This window comes from Echinops telfairi, unplaced genomic scaffold (assembly GCF_000313985.2).
Source record: "Echinops telfairi isolate 266 unplaced genomic scaffold, ASM31398v2 ScPeMD7_2291;HRSCAF=2852, whole genome shotgun sequence".
NCBI classification, from domain to species: domain Eukaryota; kingdom Metazoa; phylum Chordata; class Mammalia; order Afrosoricida; family Tenrecidae; genus Echinops; species Echinops telfairi.
The window spans coordinates 16,246,651-16,264,543 of record NW_022106189.1 but is presented as its reverse complement, the minus strand read 5'-3'; the positions used below and the strand labels follow the sequence as shown (position 1 = coordinate 16,264,543).

Here is a 17,893-nt window from a genome sequence, read left to right as displayed (position 1 = left end):
AAAAATGAGGACCTGATGCCAGGGGCTTAAGTGGAGGGCAAATGTTTTGAGAATGATGAGGGCAATAAATGTACAAATGTGCTTTACACAACTGATGTTTGTATGGATTGTGATAAGAGTTGTATAAGCCCCTAATAAAATGATTTAAAAAAGAAAAAAGAAAGCTCAGTGAGTCTTTATACAAAGATCTGAAAAAGCTAAAGATACTGTTAATTTCCCCAATCGACTAATATACCATACGATGCTTACAACTAATGTATTAAATAAGGGTAGTGGTAGTTCAGTGCAGAATTCATGCCTTGTATGCAAGAGATCCAGGTTCTATTTCTAGCCAACACACCTTAAGTGTAACCATCAGTTGTCTCTCAATGGAGGCTTGAGTGTTTCTGTGATGCTAAATAGTTTCAGTGGAATTTCCAAATTAAGACCCAACTGTCTTCCAAAAATCAGTAAATGATAACCGTATGGCCACAACAGTCCATACCCATTGTGGATGGGTCACCATGAGCTAAAATAAAGGCTGACTGAAATACATTTTAAAAATCATGTTTAGTATATATGGCTAATTATTTATTAATCTCCCGGCATCAAAATCAGGTGCATTTATAATATTAAGCTGACAAATAAATGCAATTTACCTCCGTCTGCTATGATAAGATCTCCTGGTGAAGAAACATCATCCTATTAAAAGAAAATAGAAATGTATAATAGGGTAATCAGGCCAAGGTAATACAGAACTTTTTTAAGAGTTTAGTGATTAGAAAAATATTTTAAATTTCTTTTCTTAAGTCATATCCTTTCAAGCTTTTCTGTTGCCTTTCATACATTAGGCCAGTCATACTTACTAAAATGTTTTTCTTTTTTTGACTACTTTAAAGCCAGTTCCTTTCTTCTATCCATCATCCAACTCTTGAGTAGGCCGTAGGTTTTATTGTTAAGTCAATTTTTTTCCTCCATAGACCACCTCCAGAGAATGTGCTCATTCTCTTATTTGGTTATTATTGCAACCTATAAGTCTTCTTCAGCCTTAAAAATATTTGTGCTGTAGGCGCAATACTTATCAACAGAACATAATCATAACATTATCTTAAATTTTAGTGATTTTATTTCAATGGCTACTAGTTTCTAGTGTTGTTTTAGAAATAAATGATATATTAAAACTACTGTCATTCTTATAAGTAGGCCTTTTCACTCTGGTTGCTTTAAGTTATCTCCCTTTTCTTTGATTATCTGACATTTCATTCCAGAATATAGGTGTAGTGGATTTATTTTTATTTATCCTGCCAAGATTCAGTTTATTTCACTTATTGACTCTGAGTATGCATGTCTTTAATGTACTCTAAAACGTTACAGCTGCCATCTCTTCATATTATACATCTTTATTCTTTCTAGTCTGACTTCTGGAACACCTAGCAGATATCTTTGGGCCTCTAAATTTTTTTCATATATTCCACTGTGCTGGTTGCTGATTTATTGCCTCAGCTCCAAACTTATTGATGCTCTAATATAAGGAATCTAGGCTCATATATGTTCCTTCACCAGCCAGTACAATGCTAAACTTTTGTCAGTAGAGGAAGCTAAAAAAGCACTACAGGAGGAAGCGTTTTATTTCTTTATTTCAGTGAATAGATTCACAGCTCCTATAGCACACAAAGCTTGCCCAATGCCCATCGCCTATCCAGCAAATAGCATTTTAGAGGTGGACAGGCTTGCTTAGTAGCACCAAGTAGCTACCTCTACTACCTTTGTCTCATTAGGAGAAAGGGCTATAGGTGAGTGTATCTACTGTGATAGCTACCAGGATAAGTTTCCTTGGTACCTATTTCATATGTGTAGAGTCTGAGTCACAGTGAAACTGTATTCTGTATGACAAAGTACAACACCCCCGTAGGGCTTCTTAGGGTGGAATCTTTATGAGTACAGATTCAAACTGCCAACCTTTCAATGAGAAACCAAGTACTTTAACAATCATGCCACCCAAAATGATCACTCTTGGCACCCATAAGGGTGAATGTAGTATCAAGTTTCATTGGTGTAGCAGCTCCACAATCTAATGTCATTCAGTGAGCCATATACACTCACCATGCTCCTCTAAATGCTGTGACTCTTAGCCCAACTCAGAAAAAAACAAATTCAATGTCAAGTTGATTCCAACTCACAGCACCCCTACAGAACAGAGTAGAGCTGCCCCTGTGAGTTTCCAAGACTGTAATTCTTTACCTGATTATTAAATATCCTCTTTCTCTTGTGGAGTGGCTGGCAGTTACGAACAGCTGACTTTGTGGTTAGCATACAAATTGGTAACCCACTATGCCACCCAGGGACATGGAAATAATATACCTCTTCCTTGGTTGCTTATTTTGTCCTAAGCAGTGATGTTTGTTCTTTATATCTGTGATTCCTATAGTCTTTAGAATTTTTGACTTTGTACTAATTAATTCCTTGCTGTTCCAAGCACATTATTAATAATTTATTATATTAAATGCCCATGTTCAAATTAACTGTATGAAAATTTTTCATTGATTGGTCCAGACTGATACACTAATCATACTGTGAATGCAACATTCTGCTAATTTCCAGATCATTTCTTCTGCTATGCTCTGTGTCTAATCTGCTTCTCCAATAAATTTATTTGTTAGATTTTAGATGAAAGGATCTGTACTTTCTATTTCTAAAGTTCAATGTAATTATTTCTCTTTTCTCTGTCTTTTTTTGGATTATAGTTTACCATTTTTACTGTTCCTGAATCTTTTATGTATCTGATCATTTAACTATGTAGTATTTACTGTTTCAAGAGATCTATTATCTGAAGTTCTTAATGGGTCTAATCTTGCTTTAATTTGCTAACATTCAATCATCTGAAACAGTCCTCCTCCATTTAAAAATATTGGAATTTGGCATAATCTTAAGGAGACCTTTATCTCCAGGACTCAAGTGTATTCCGGATTGAAGTATTTTTCAGACTCCATTTCATTTTTTCAACCGTCTTTGCTTTTCCTAGATGCCTGAGTCATATTACCAACTTCAGATGCCTCTTTATATTACCTTTTTAACTTGAGGGTTCCTTGATAATGTAGACAATAACCATGAGAAGACAGGCCTATGGTTATGAAACCTTAGCGGAGATAATCTTTGTTTCCCTACCTAGAGTCCATGCTAAATTTCATTGCCATTTCCCTATTTGTTATTTTGAGAGTCCTGGCTTTTAAAGCAATTTCAGTTCTAACTGCCTCCATACTTGCCTAAGCCTCATCACCTTTTATCCTCATATATCCCCAAAACACATCGCCATTGGGTTGATTCCAACTTAAAGCAACCCTATACAGTTTCCATGGCTATAAATCTTGACAGGAACAGACAGTCTCACCTTTCTCTTGTAGAGTAGCTGGTGGATTTGAACTGCTGACTTTGCAGTTAGCACTTAAATGCTTTCTCAATATAGGTATCAACATTCAAGTCAGTCTCTTGTCTACCAAGACCAGCAAACCCTACATGATAGCTGTTGTTATCAAGTTGAGTTAGTTTATTGTGCCATCCTGGCTTATAAACACACGTGGGATTAATTGAAGGGCGGAGGGATAAATGGCTTGGTGAGCCTCGCCTTTTGAGTTCTCAGGTTTCTTGCCTTGTGATGGTTGCACCAGGGTGCAGCTGCCTTAGCAGTTCCCTGCTTCAGCTTGCAAGGCTGACTTCCTGCAAGACATCCCCAAGGAGAAGCCACTGGTCCGGACCTACCCCAATGCAGCCTGGGCGCTGAAGCACATGTGTGGAGACCCCTGCCGGCACTGAGATGTTTACATGCTCACTGACTCGGCTTTCTTCCTGCAGTTGGCATCGTGTCTGCTTTGTGAGATGGAGGAGGACTTTGTGGACTGGTGTTGGACATATGGGTTAATGGGTGAATACTGGACTTGTGGGCTTGGGCAGCACTGGGTTAACCTTTATATAAAACTCTCTCTTTTACATGAGTTTCTGTGGATTTGTTTCTCTAAAGTACGTAGACTAATCCACAAGTCTTTTATCATGTTCTCAAAGCATTGCAGAGACTCTTCACTTCCTTTAATCCCCTTTCTTACATTATTTCTGTATTACCATCCAACTCTCCCTTTCCCTTTAGAATTATTTAATAGAGCACTTAGGAAATATGATTAAACTTCAAAAAGTTAATGGGAAAATGGAATTAAAATATAATGGAACACATTTTAGCAACTCAGAGAATTGCTTTAGGCTCCACACTCTATTTAAAACCTCTTTACTTTGGAATATCTTCCATCTGTTGTGCTTGTAGTATCTACAACTCATTCAGGTAAGACTCTTGGGATTTTGCCAGAAGACGCTGTATTTTTCAGTTCAAATGCAGTACAACACACAGACAAGTCTTATTCCATCCACAAACCAGGCTTTAGTGGATTTAGTTAGGAGGGGAGATCAGGCAAGTTTGGGATGATTATGCTGTGTTTCACCCCAAGTTTAAGAAAGTTACATTTTTGAGGCTTAGAAGAATTATTATAATGAAAACACACAGAGGGAAAAACATGCAAAGGGAAATGTAAGCAAAAGAAACCAAGGAATAACTAAGACTGAGGGTTTGAAAAGATGCTATGAAGCATACCTCTATATCATCTTTAAAGAGGGCTGGGGCAGGTCTGTATTCTGGATCTTCCACATCCCTGTTAAAACATCAACAAATGCTATAATTATTGTGATGGACTTAAGATTTCTCTTTACAGGACAAACAAATGGAGTCTTGCTGGAAGGGTTTTCCATTTGATTTACAGGTCAGACAGAAGTCTCTGTTTTATAGGTAGAAGACTGTAAGCCACTTTATGAGAGATGTTACATCCCAGGCAAAAGAAAGCATTTTAAGTTCAATTTTAAATAAGGCATTAATAACAACAACATACTTTCTAATATTTATCTTAAGGTAAAAAAGCAAGACTATAAAAATCTTCAGAACTGTATTCTATTACTCTCTTCGTGAATTAGCCTTACCGTTTTTGACCCTGCATGGTTTGTTATAGCCAAATGATTATGAAATACTACCAAAAAAAATAATGAAGGACTTGTCACAAGAAAGAGTATGGGACCGCTCCAATCTCTTTCTGGTTGATCATACTTGGCTGGATTAGTGCTAATTTATTGGAGTTCTTTTAGATTGTAAGCGCCAAGTCTTTTACAGCCTTGTTATTTAAAAATAACTATTACAAGCATAAAACATATGCTGATGCTGAATAGCAGTTAGGGTTACTTGGAGAATTCATGACTCTGGAATGCACATACCCATCCATATAATCATTTGCTCGTTGTTCAGCAGCAACTGCTTTCTCATCAGGCTTTCCCACTCTTTCCAAGAAGCATAATGCTGGGTCTGCTCGGATAGTGTTATATTTCTCATAACCTGAGGGGATCAGCAATTACCAAAGTCAAAAGTATCAAAAGAAAACAGGCATATCAATATAAGCAGTCCTCACATCTGTGTGGAAGATCCTCTGGGACTAAAGAAACTGCTAAAAGGACAGATTACTGTTCTCTAGAAACAAGCACAAGCACCATGTGATCTCAAAATATGTATATAAGAACTGTTGATTAAATTTATCAGTTTATATGAAGAATAGAAAAATTTCTGAAAATATATTTCATAAAAAGAAATCTTCTGAGAGGAAAGTAATGAGACAGTTTATGCTCTGTTCTCTCATGAGGAAACATAGGGGTAGTGTAGGCTTTAATGCTGTAGGATCACAAGCTCCCAAACTTATCTGGCCTACCACCCCCATTTCAGAATAAAACATTACTTAGCACCCTCCTGGCAATTAATTTGTTCTATAGCCCATAATTCAGGATAAAGTGTATATATCTGCTTTGGCAGTGTCCCGCAGGAGGCAGTATTGCCTATTTTGGGAAACACAGCTGTATACAATACTGTATACAATAATGAAATGAAGCTCTAAGTAGGAATCACTAAATTAACTACTTGATTTACCCTGTATGCACAAAAGAGCCAACATACCTTACAGTCTACTTACCATGTTTAAAAACTCCAATAAGGAGTGACTTATCAGCATCAAAATCCCACCACTCAGCAGGAACTTCTGAGTGGTCTGGTTCTGGGACCCAAACATCAATATCACTTAAAAAATAAGATTATATCATGTCATTATGAATTATTATAAATAAGACAAGTTGGGGAGGGTTAAAATCTTACCTAGCTTCTAAAACACTGATGTTTTACAAATGGAAGTTAAAATTTTATTCAGTGTATTTTCATTTTTGTGTTTTCCACAATTATGATTCAAAAAGGCAAAATGTCACAATACAAACATTGGATACCACAAGATGAACTTATAAATATCCTTAAGCTGAACAGAAAAATAAGTTTCAACAAAGTTTACAGAATAATTTTTCTTTAAGGAAATCAGGCGTTGCCAGTAGTCTTCTTTATAGAAGAGGGTTCTACTCCAAAGTAGAATCTTAGGTCAGCCAAGAACCTGACAAAAGTCTCCTGGTTCAAAGACTTCACTTTGGATACATAAAGATGCTGACGCCCCAAGAGGGCAACTGAAGTGCTTTAGGCTGCAGTGAAAGTTATGGCTCTTCTAACCCATACTGTTAAGAAAATCACAATGAAAAAATTAAGCATTGTTTATAAAAAAGGGATGACAGGTTTCTCATTCATAATTTAATGAAAACACTCTAAGTATTGTTTTTATGTAGTATGTAGCACAATACTCAGTCAAAAATTGTATTGCCAGTCAATACATATGAAAGTGTTAAAAGCTACAATAAATTCATAATGCCTTGGTGATTTGGCTGTTTTAATGAGTTGGAGACGATTAGTGTAATTATAATCATGTAGTTTGGCAAGGATTAAATTCCTAAATTTGGTGAACTTTGAGTCTTCTGAATTTACTGAATAAGGTACCACCTAAAATATAACTTGATCACATAATTTTTGTTTCATCATGCTACTGAAAAAGAAACACAAATAAAGCATAACATTTAATTTACCTTGCATCAACTCCATCAAACACTTTCTGGCATTCATTTCCAATGACTTCTTGTTTTAGATAATATAGCATCCTAACACGAAGCAAAACCCTAAACATGAAGGAACATAAGGATATTAACCATTATGAAAAAAATCATTCATAGTCAAAATTAGAAAGTAATGTGTACAGATTTTTATAATAAAATAATTAGATGTGATGAAATGAATCTCATTACAATTATAGGTTCAAAACAGGTTCCTCTAAAATCTTCTCACAGATACCATTATTTAATATCCAAATAAGATATAATTAAATCATTTTGAGGACATTTTATTTCTCTAGTGACACATGGCTTGCTTAAGGACACGTTCTAAGATTAAGAGTAGAACTGGTTCTAGATTCTGCTGCCTTTGTACTCAAAATCCCAGTGCTTTGAGATTGCTAACAAATTCAGAAAAGTAAACTTTTACAGAATTATACTACAGATACCCTACTACCTACTTATTACAGTGGTGTTTTATATGCTTTTTATAGCCTTCATCTTGAAGTAGCTGCTCAGGATTATATTTTCGAAGCCATTCTGCTTTTTGTATGTCAAATGAGCTTGTTTGAGTCTTTACTTTCTTTCCCTTTCGACCTCTGGGTACTGGAGCTGACAACCCTGTTAAGATGAGAAGGACATGTGAAATCAAGGATGATTTGCGAAAAGATCCTATGATTTGAAACACTTTATAGGCATCTGACAGGATTGTAAACTGTTATAGTCACATTGAACAGCAATTTAAAGTACTGAAGACAATCTGAAATGTATACCTATATTTCTCAAACTTTAATATGCATAATAACCACTAAGGGGAACTTGTCAAAATGCAGATTCTGAATCACTAAACCTAAGGCTAAGATTCTGCATTCCTAAGAAGTTTCTCGGAGATGATGAGGCTGATGATTCACAGATCATACTTTATACGTAGTGTAGATGACTATATCGTCTAACTCCACAATTCATTTCTTGACAGTTATGTTCTTTGAACATGTATGTAGACAAAGAGCACTGCACAAAAATTTTCACTGCAATCATCAAAAACACTCAAAGTATTTTCCGGCTAATTTCAACTTACAGCAACTCTACAGGACAGAGTAAAACTGTTAGTCTTTCTCAGGTCACACTATTTACTGAAGCATGCTGCCACATCTTTCTCCCATAGAATGACTGGTGGATTTGAACCATCAACCTTATGGTTAGCAGCTGAGTGCTTAACCAATGAAACACCAGAGCACCTTGTAGAAACTATCTTAAAGCTCATCATTATAAGAGATGTTATATGAGCTATGGTATATACATACTATGGAATACTATGCAGGGTTTTAAAAAAATGAGATGAATTTTAAGTGCTTTAATAGATTCCTGTATTTCCATGAATATGGGTAGAAAGACATCTAAGACATACGACTGGGTGAGTAGTTTGCCAACCAATACATATTTGATTAAAAAGAAAATTGTAAATCTTACAAAACTGACGAGCATTGGCATATTTTGATGTTGACCTGAAGTTGGGAGGAGGAAGTTAAGATGCTGTAACAGTATCTGTAATGCTTTAATATTTTATTAGAAGGACCTGCTAATTAGTATTTATATAACTAAAAAAAGAACAAAGACAAAACTTTAAATCAAAACAATGTTCTGACCTAGGTGATTTTGCAGCTCTCTTGTTTGCCCATCTTCCGTTGGAGTAATGAGATCCCATATGAAGCCTTTGATTTTTTCATCTCCTCGGTAGTGAACAAGGCAATATGCTAAAAGGGCTCGGCAAATTATTTCAACGTCATGCTCATTCAGCTGCCTTTTAAAACGTCCATGGGAGAGAATCTCTCTCCATCGGCCCCACCTAGTTATGCGCACACACACACAAACACACAAAAAGTATATTCCCATCAAGGCAAATTCCGAAGATTAATAATAACAAATGTATAAAAGTTTTGAAAAACTGCAGAAAACATTTTGTCATTATTATGATAAGCCTTATGAACTTTTTCTCCCAATGAATAAAATGCAAAGCCATGGCATAGTAATTTCTAATACATTTTAAAAATAACATTTCCCACTTGGTATTATTGAGAACAAGTATTGGCGTTTGCTTTGGGGATAAAAATTTTAAAATTTAAAGATATCCAATCATTCTTCTTTTAAAGATAAGTTAAGCATAAAAATTCAGGCTACTTTAAAGTGGATTTTAATAATCAACAAAGAAAATTTTAAAATATTAGAAAACACTATAAATTTTCTATCACTTTATGTACAGAATATTTACAATAGATTTAAAAAATGTTATTTTAACGAATCTGTTCTATAAACCCAAATCAAAAAGTTAAAAGTGTTTACCCATATACTAGCAGATTCTTCTCCACTCTAAAACATTCAGTTCTTCCATAGCCATTAGAGCGGTCACATGGTCTTCTGAGTTTGGGCTTTTCATCTCCTTCACTTTCAGCTTCAGATAATTCAGCTAATTCATCTTTGGTCGCACTAAAGGGTCTTGTTTGCTTTCTAATTCTGGGAGTGTCGATAACCAAGCTGTTCTGTAAAATTTAACAGCTGTTACATAATCATTCTTTTATGAATTTGCCTTTAACAATGTTTTATATTTTCACTTTTAAATTGCACAAATATAGACAGCTGGGAAAACAGAAGTTACTAACAGTTCTATTGAACTACCAATCCAACTTAAAACATATATGCTCCTTTAAAAGTCTTAGTACAAATACTGCTTGATGTGCTTGAACTATGGAATGGTATGATATCTGAATTAGCTCCTAAAACAATGGTATGGAAAACAAAGTCTTAGTACAATATATATGTAATTTTAGAGCTTTATAGTCACAGGACAAAATGAAACGTAATTTTTAACTTAAAATTTTATGTAAAATATAAAACGATTGCAATGCTATAATATATAATAATTTATACTGTATTCTGGTTTTTCCCAAGTTTTACAATAAAGCTTTGACTTAATTCCATTCCAAAAATAAACCCAAAAGAAAAGTAATACCCAGGAATGGCAATATTGGCCAAAGAGTATAAGTGTTTGACACATTTAGAAACAGGTATAGCCATCCCTTGGTAACTTCAGGAAACTGGGTCCATGACCCTGCCTCCATAACAAAATCCACTGATGCTCAATTCTCTTACACAAAGGAGCTTCAAAGAGTTTGTAGAAAATGAATTAAAACACAATGAAAACTTCCCATTTTTTAAAAGCACTCTCATATGTCAAAATAACAGTTGATCATATATTCTAAAATCATATATTTGTATAACCTATATACATCATCCCATATACTTTAAATTATGTATCTCTTGATTACCTAGAATGAAAATTATACATAATTGTGCTTTAAGCTCCTTTTTAGCTTTTGGAAGATTCCTTAATTGTTTTGCCTTTTAATTTTTTTTTTAACATTTCCCATCCTTCAGTATTTTGTTGTCTCCACAGATAGAAAACCACAGATAAGAAGTGCCAAATGTAGTTTCAGTGCTTTCCAAGAGTTATGCTAAAGAGAAACTTAACATTTTTTTGTACTTTGATTTAAAAGGAAAAAAGTGAAATTTATCACAAATTGGAATTTACTTGACATACAATTTATTATTGTAAGATGTGACTTTAATGCTTTTCCAAATGCTAACCCAATATCCTCACTGCCATCGAGTCATAGTGACTTTATAGAATAAGGTAGAGCTGCCCCTGTACGTTTCTGAGGCGAATTCTTTATTAGTCGAAAGCCTCATCGTTAAACCAAACACAGTATCTTAGCACTAATGTATTAAATATCCTTCCTAATAGTATTTCTATATCAAAATCTTGTTTTTTTCTGTTCTTTTCATTCTATTCTTCGCTCATCTGTCAGTATCATCTTAAGTTACTCTTTCTTTATAATATACTTTGATATATTAACAAAAAATAAGTAATGTTAGTCTAACTTTATACTTTACTTTCAGAAAATTCATTAATATTTTTCACAATGAATACATTTAAAAATGTAATTATGAAAGAATTAAATGACCATATGTTTATTTACAAAATCCTTAAGATACGTGCAAGGTCCTATTGAGTTGATCCTTGTCTATGATCTCTGACTTTACCCATACCCACACTAAACCCTACATCTTACCACAGTATCTTCTGTTTCTGGAATACACTATCTCATTTCCACTTGGAGACATTTGGACTTGTTTCCTCTACCTTTGAAAGTTTTCCCATGTCTTTCTGGCAGGTCATAATTCAAATTTCAGTACAGATATCACTGGACCATTTTACCTAATTCTATGTCTTTCAAGTCCTCTCTACTATTTCACTCTTAAATTCTGTACTATTGTAACGTATGATACATTTATTTACTGCTGAGAATGTAAGCTCTATAAAACCAGCAGTTTACCGATCTTGTTCATCACTTAGCCCTAGTTAAAGAATGATCCTAGCTCATAAAGTGCTCACAAATGTTTAATGTTGTTGCTAGGTGCTGTTGATGATTCTGACTTATAGCAACCTTACAATAGAATAAAACAATGTCTAGTCACCCTCTCAAATTAATTTTTTCCTAAGATTTAAAGGAAGTCATACAGGAAGTATCTTGTCAATGTATATGTATTACCAATACTGTACATACTTTTGAAAATCCATAATGAAGACTATTGCCTAAGCATCTGTTTCAATCAAACTTTTTAATTTAACTCTTGTTTTGGAGCTCAATGTATGCCAATAGCAAATTCCCATATACTTCATTCTAATTACTGCACTATAAAGAATGACTACTATTCCTTCACTACTGAAGATTTAATAAATTTCTAAAGTTATGCTATAACTAATAATGCTGTTACAAATATCACTACACAATACAGTACTGGGCATTTTAGAAATATGTTGCCTTGTTTTATGAAAAAATGTTAATCAACAATTTGGAGTTTAAATCTATTAGGCAAAATTTCTATTCCCAAACTAATTTTGCTAAAAATGTCTAAGGTATATAGATTTTTCCTCCTCATCGACAAACCTCTCAAAAGTAAACTGGTATACTCATATTTTTTTATCTATTTCCTGCTGTGAAGTCGATTTTCTCTTGTATTATATTTTCTACTTTTTCAGTAGCAATATTTAGGAAGGTTAGGAAGTATATCTGTGTTCTCTCATTCATATATATTTATAAAATTTATGAATTTTAAGTGTTTTTCAGAAATTTTTGACTTTGTAATACATAAAAACATGTTTTATAACAAATACGATTTTGGGAACTAACTTTTAAAATTTACTTGTAGAATTACATTTTAAAATATGTTAAATAAAAATGACTAAGGGCCATCGATCAAAAGAAGATCTGATGCATGGCTATTTACCAGAGCTCTCCGCTAATCATTTAGCTGTTGTGATTAGTCGGTAAGGCTTAGAAGCCTAGATTTCTGTACAATCATTAAACAAATGTCTTAGTATTTGATTCTGTTCTCCAAAGGAAGTACCTTAAAAATACACTTTTTTTGTCTGGTATAGTTTTTCTTTTGTATATCTGTCTGGAACATCAATAGGAACTCTGACACTAAACTCCTAAACTAAGAAAACACAACAAAAGAGCATGATCTTGAAGTTATTTTTTAAATTACAAAAAGCAACTCTATGACAGACAATACTAAATTTAAGCAGTGCCTGACTTAATATGTGAGAATGCTATTACCCCAAAAAGATCTAAGTAGAAATTAAATTTATTAACTAAATAGTTGAATGCTTAAATATTATATTACCAAAGTACACTCCTTAAAAAGAAATTCTTTAGAGGGAAAGACATACTTACTCTGCCACTGATGGCATCTATATCTATTTCTGCCTTTTTAGCCCATTTCTGCCAGAAATTAGGATCATCTAAGGAAATATCTGTCCGGTTTCCAGAGGCCACAAAACTTGCCTGAAAAACACAATACAATTTCATAATGTTTCAAACTTAGAGAAAAAAAAATTATTGGAGTGCATTGAAAAGATAATCTCTTCAAATTGTGAATAATCTGAATTCATACATATATACACACATAAAAGGATATGCCAAGTGCAATGGACTGAAACAAGGACTTGTTTAAGATAGTATTAAGATAGTATTAAGGCTTAATACTATCACAGGATATAATTATAGCAGCTGAGTTAAATAAATTATTATTATTGGTTAACACTTAATTTTTGGTAAGCAAGGATAAATCTTTTTATTGGTTGGGAAATGTCACTGGACAGAGAAAAGCTTTCTGAGGATCTTAGGTGGATATTATGATAGTGGGATGAAATACGAATTCCAAAATCTGACTATACTACATATTTCTATTTTCTGGTATTTTCCTGTTTTATTTCTATCATATATTCAATAGATATAATTCCTTATGAAAATGTAATGAAATATGCTAAATGAGGGACAAAATATTTATTATTATGAAGCCATTAATTTTAAGAATAGTAAAAAGCTCACAGAATTTATTAACTTAATAAATTCTTAATTTTAAGAACAGTAAAAAGCTCATAGAATTAAGTTAATAAATTCTATGAGCTTTTTACTGTTCTTAAAATTAATGGCTTTATAGTGATAAAGTTGTGCTTTGTACTGTATTTTCACAGATACATCTTTCTCTAGATTTAACCATCTGGTGAATGAGCTTTGCATGAATCGAACATTTAGACCACAGGTTACCAACTTACTTGGCTTACTGACCCTTTTTGAGAAAAAAATTATTCAGTGCCCCAACCTGTGGCAATGAAAACTTTTGTACTAGAGCCCATAATTCAGGATAAAGTGTAAGAATTGGCTTTCTTAAGCATTCCAACACCCCCACTCCACCAGGAACCAGTATTGCCCACTTTGGGAAACACTAATTTAAAATGAAAATCTATTATATATGAAAAAATAATTTTATATTAAAATGATTTCCAGCAACAAAGTAAACTTCAAAAAAGCTTTTGTTACATTTGTAGTGAGATGTTTCTTTTTCAATGAAAAACTTTGTAAAATTCTAAACAGTTCAAGATACTACAGTTAATTAACATGTATCATTTTCAAAATGAATTACACCATTCTCTAGGATTGTAACAATGGATGACAGCCAAAAGAATAAAATACTTGTACTGAAAGAGTATGTGAAATACAAATTTACTGCTTCAAAGAGTTAATCCTAATATCCTACTTCCTCCCCAAAATCACGCTTATAAAATGCGGCCAACCCTTTAATATTTGCTAGAGAAGGCTTTTAAATGGTGAAACCTCTATTTCTCAACAGACAGTAGCAAATGCAGAAGAGAAAATGGGAAAGGAGAAAAACCTCAGTGAATCAGTACAGGATACTGAAATAAAAAATAAATACAATAAACAAAAACCCCATAAACAAAATCCCACCACCAGCGGCAAAAATCTCTTTAGATTAATGCAAGATATAGGTTAATTGTTTAAAAAAAACCCACAAAAATAATCAGAATACAAAGTTAATTAGTAAACTTTTTACAATTTTTTTCCCAAGTAGGGCAGATGAGCAGGATCTATAACTAAGGCTTCCTCTCAAGACACAAATTTAATAACCTTAGTAATTGGATTTAAATGGTAATTAAAATGGGATATAGTTTATTTTCTTTTGTAATTTAAATTATTACAAGTTAATATAAGACAACAACCGCCCAATGGTAACTTAAGTTTTGCTCTGACTTTGGCACATATGAAGAGGCATCAAAAACCTCTCAGAAAAACAGAATTAAGAGTAATGAAAAATTTCCATGAACTTTTTGATGTCTCTTGTATTTTGATTGATTTCAATTTTACTCTGATTACCACTTAGAACTATTTCCAGTTATTGCCCTTATATTTCACTAGGATTGGAAGAGTACATGTGAAATTTTTTATCAGAGATCAGAAAAAAAAACAAAGGAATGAATGTTACATACAGCAAGTTAATCCATTGTATCTTAGCATTAAGCAGATGTTTTGCAAATAGTTCACAAATGAAAAGCCAGCCAAATTTTTTTCAGACGTGAGTACAGATAGCATATTTATAAGATACTGTATGTTACCTTGGCAAATGTTGACCCACGTCCTTCCGACTCAATTGTAATAGTTTTGGTACGTCGTTGTAAAATCTGATCAATGTCCTCTTCACAGAACTTGGAGCCTTCGTCTTCTTCTTCCATGATGGCACCATACGCACCTCTCCGGAGCAGGTCTTCTATTTCCTTTTTAGAGAGCTGTTGAATCTGAAATAATATTTTAGTAACAATTATTTTTTAAACACAGGGAATCCAGGGCGGATGATCCCTGCAGGACCAGTGGTGTGAGTGGTGATACTGGGAGGGTAGAGGGAGAGTGGGTGGGAAAGAGGGAACCGATTACAAGGAACTATATGTGACCTCCTCCCTGGGGACAGACAACCGAAAAGTGGGTGAAGGGAGACGTCGGACAGGGCAAGATATGACAAAATACCTATTTATAAACTATCAAGGGCTCATGAAGGAGGGGGGAGCGGGGAGGGAGGGGAAAAATGAGGACCTAATGCCAGGGGCTTAAATGGAGAGGAAATGTTTTGAGAATGATGAGGGCAATGAATGTATAAATGTGCTTTACACAATTGATGTATGTATAGATTATGATAAGAGTTGTATGAGCCCCTAATAAAACAATTTAAAAAAAAAGAAAAAAAAAGTTCATAAAATGATAAAATATCCCTAAAAATGTTAAAGGACAGAGGTAAAGTTTAAATTACAAAGAAAAGAAGTTTCTCTGAATGAATGTATTGTTATACAGTGCAATTGTTCACTTTTTTTGACTAAGTATCTGTCAAATAATTTGAAAAACAACAGAAAATTATATAGCTTATTTTCTTATATATTAATACATATGTTTTAATGAGAGGAAGGGATTTCTTTTTTTTTTAATTTCTACTGTTTAAAATACATTTTTAGAGTTCAATTCATAAGCACGGGAGTTTTACACATCAGACGGGCAAAGATATTAATCACAGTTCTACTCTTATGAGGCCTTGTATCATAAATGAATATTATTCAACATGATGTGAAACTAAGTAATATACTCCCAAGGACATCGAATTGATTCTGATCCATAGTGGCCCTCTATAGGTTTCACTGGTATAATTTTTCACAGGGGCAGATAGCCTCACTTTCTTCTGAGGCGTGGCTTGTAGGTTTGAAGACCTTACCTTGCAATTAGCAATCCAATCCTTACCCAACATCACCATATTCAAAATTACATGCAAAGAAAAATATCACAAAAATCTTTATATAAAAAGGAAATATACGTACACCACTAACATGATTTTCTCGTCCACTCATGCTCTGTAACACAGCTCTATCTAGGCCCAGTTTCAGACTGGCTCGGTCAAACATCTCTCTCTCATAAGAGTTGCGAGTTACTAGGCGGTACACTTTAACGGCTTTGTTCTGACCAATTCTGTGGCAACGAGCTTGGGCCTATTTAAAAAAAAAAAGAAGTTATAGACTGAATAATTTTCACAAAAGTCATCTAATAGTAAACAGCCTGAAGGAATATAAAAGTATTTAAGAATTTTTAGACACCCTTACTTTTTTAGCAGTTAAGGTAAAATTTCCTAGAATAAGAACAGATTCTACAATTTACAGTAAGTTAAAACTGAAGCTTATATTTCAGAGAACACAAATTCAAGAACAGTTTTCAAAGAGGGTACTATTAGTAAAATTCTAGAAAGGCACATAAATTATATGCACTGATTTCTTTTTAGCTAATAGAAACTAAGGTATAAAGACAAAGTTCAACCTTAAAAAGTATCTACTATATTATCAATAATAGTTTCTACATATTTTAGTTCAACAGAGCAATTTTGAGAGAAGGCAAACAAATTGAAAAACCTTGGGTGAAAAACACCAGTCATAAATGTATTTAAACAGTGAAAGAATTAATTCTTTTATATTAATAGATATTAGAAATGGTGATGCCAGAGATAGTACAAAAGCTTTACATTCTATCTTATATTCCTACTAAACTTAAAATTTATATGATATAGACTTGAAAGATGTCTAGACTCTATAGTCATTCTCCGAAGTTACTAGTCACCTTCTGTTTTCTTAGAAAAAAATCATGAATTTGGGCTTTAAAATTTACATGTGATATTCATCTATGCCCTCTGTTGACACTGTTATCTTTGTACCCCAGAATCTTGAATGAATAGTACTGCTCTAGGACTAGGGAAAATGTAAGAGGTCAACATTTTTATTAGTCTCTAAAGACTAGCAGTTAGAAAAACAAACTATGTAAAGTTGGGGGATGCAGTATAGTTTTCCTAATTCTACCTCATGTTCTAACAATATTTTACTTTAAATGAACTTTTAATATTCTTCCTACTGTTGTCAATTGTAAGTACAAACATGCTTTCCAAAGGCAAAAATTCAAGATACTGGTTTGACTTAGGGATTGGCAAACTAAGGCTTTTAAATTCAGAGTAAAAATGTGTTCTGTATTTTTTTGGTTTTTGTATTTTGAATTTTAAATTGTGATTGGGGTGAAAGTTTATAGACTATGCACATTTTATTTAGTAAGAGTGTTACAATCCCTTCAGTTTAACACAGTACTTTCCCTACTCTCTCCTGTTGTTAGGTGCCAACGAATTGGTTCCACGAGCAACCAAATGCACAATAAAAGGAAGCACTGCCTGGTCCTGTGCCTTCCTCACAGTTGTTCCTATGCTGTCCCACTGTTGCAGGCACTGTGTCAATCCATCTCACTGAGGGCTTTCCTCTTTTCTTACGACCCTCTACCAAACATGATGCCCTTCTCCAGGGGCTGGTCTTTCTTGACATGTGCAAAATATGTAAGACGAACTCTCCCATCTTTGCTTCTAAGGAACACTCTGGTCATAC

The 17,893-nt window shown here is 33.7% G+C and overlaps 1 protein-coding gene across 8 annotated transcripts in view; it reads right to left on the bottom strand.

Annotated features, from left to right (window-relative positions):
• Window positions 1-17,893, bottom strand: part of CHD9 (chromodomain helicase DNA binding protein 9) — a 179,771-nt gene that overhangs the window by 59,076 nt on the left and 102,802 nt on the right. For all 8 annotated transcript variants that reach the window (XM_045293606.1, XM_030886607.2, XM_030886606.2 and 5 more), the window contains 11 exons: window positions 16,304-16,471; window positions 15,062-15,241; window positions 12,822-12,932; window positions 9,367-9,563; window positions 8,673-8,872; window positions 7,488-7,647; window positions 7,006-7,095; window positions 6,024-6,127; window positions 5,281-5,398; window positions 4,613-4,670; window positions 639-681 (listed from right to left, as the gene is read on the bottom strand). In XM_045293606.1, the coding sequence (XP_045149541.1) occupies window positions 639-681; window positions 4,613-4,670; window positions 5,281-5,398; window positions 6,024-6,127; window positions 7,006-7,095; window positions 7,488-7,647; window positions 8,673-8,872; window positions 9,367-9,563; window positions 12,822-12,932; window positions 15,062-15,241; window positions 16,304-16,471 (1,429 nt within the window). The remainder of the gene's footprint in view (window positions 1-638; window positions 682-4,612; window positions 4,671-5,280; window positions 5,399-6,023; window positions 6,128-7,005; window positions 7,096-7,487; window positions 7,648-8,672; window positions 8,873-9,366; window positions 9,564-12,821; window positions 12,933-15,061; window positions 15,242-16,303; window positions 16,472-17,893) is intronic.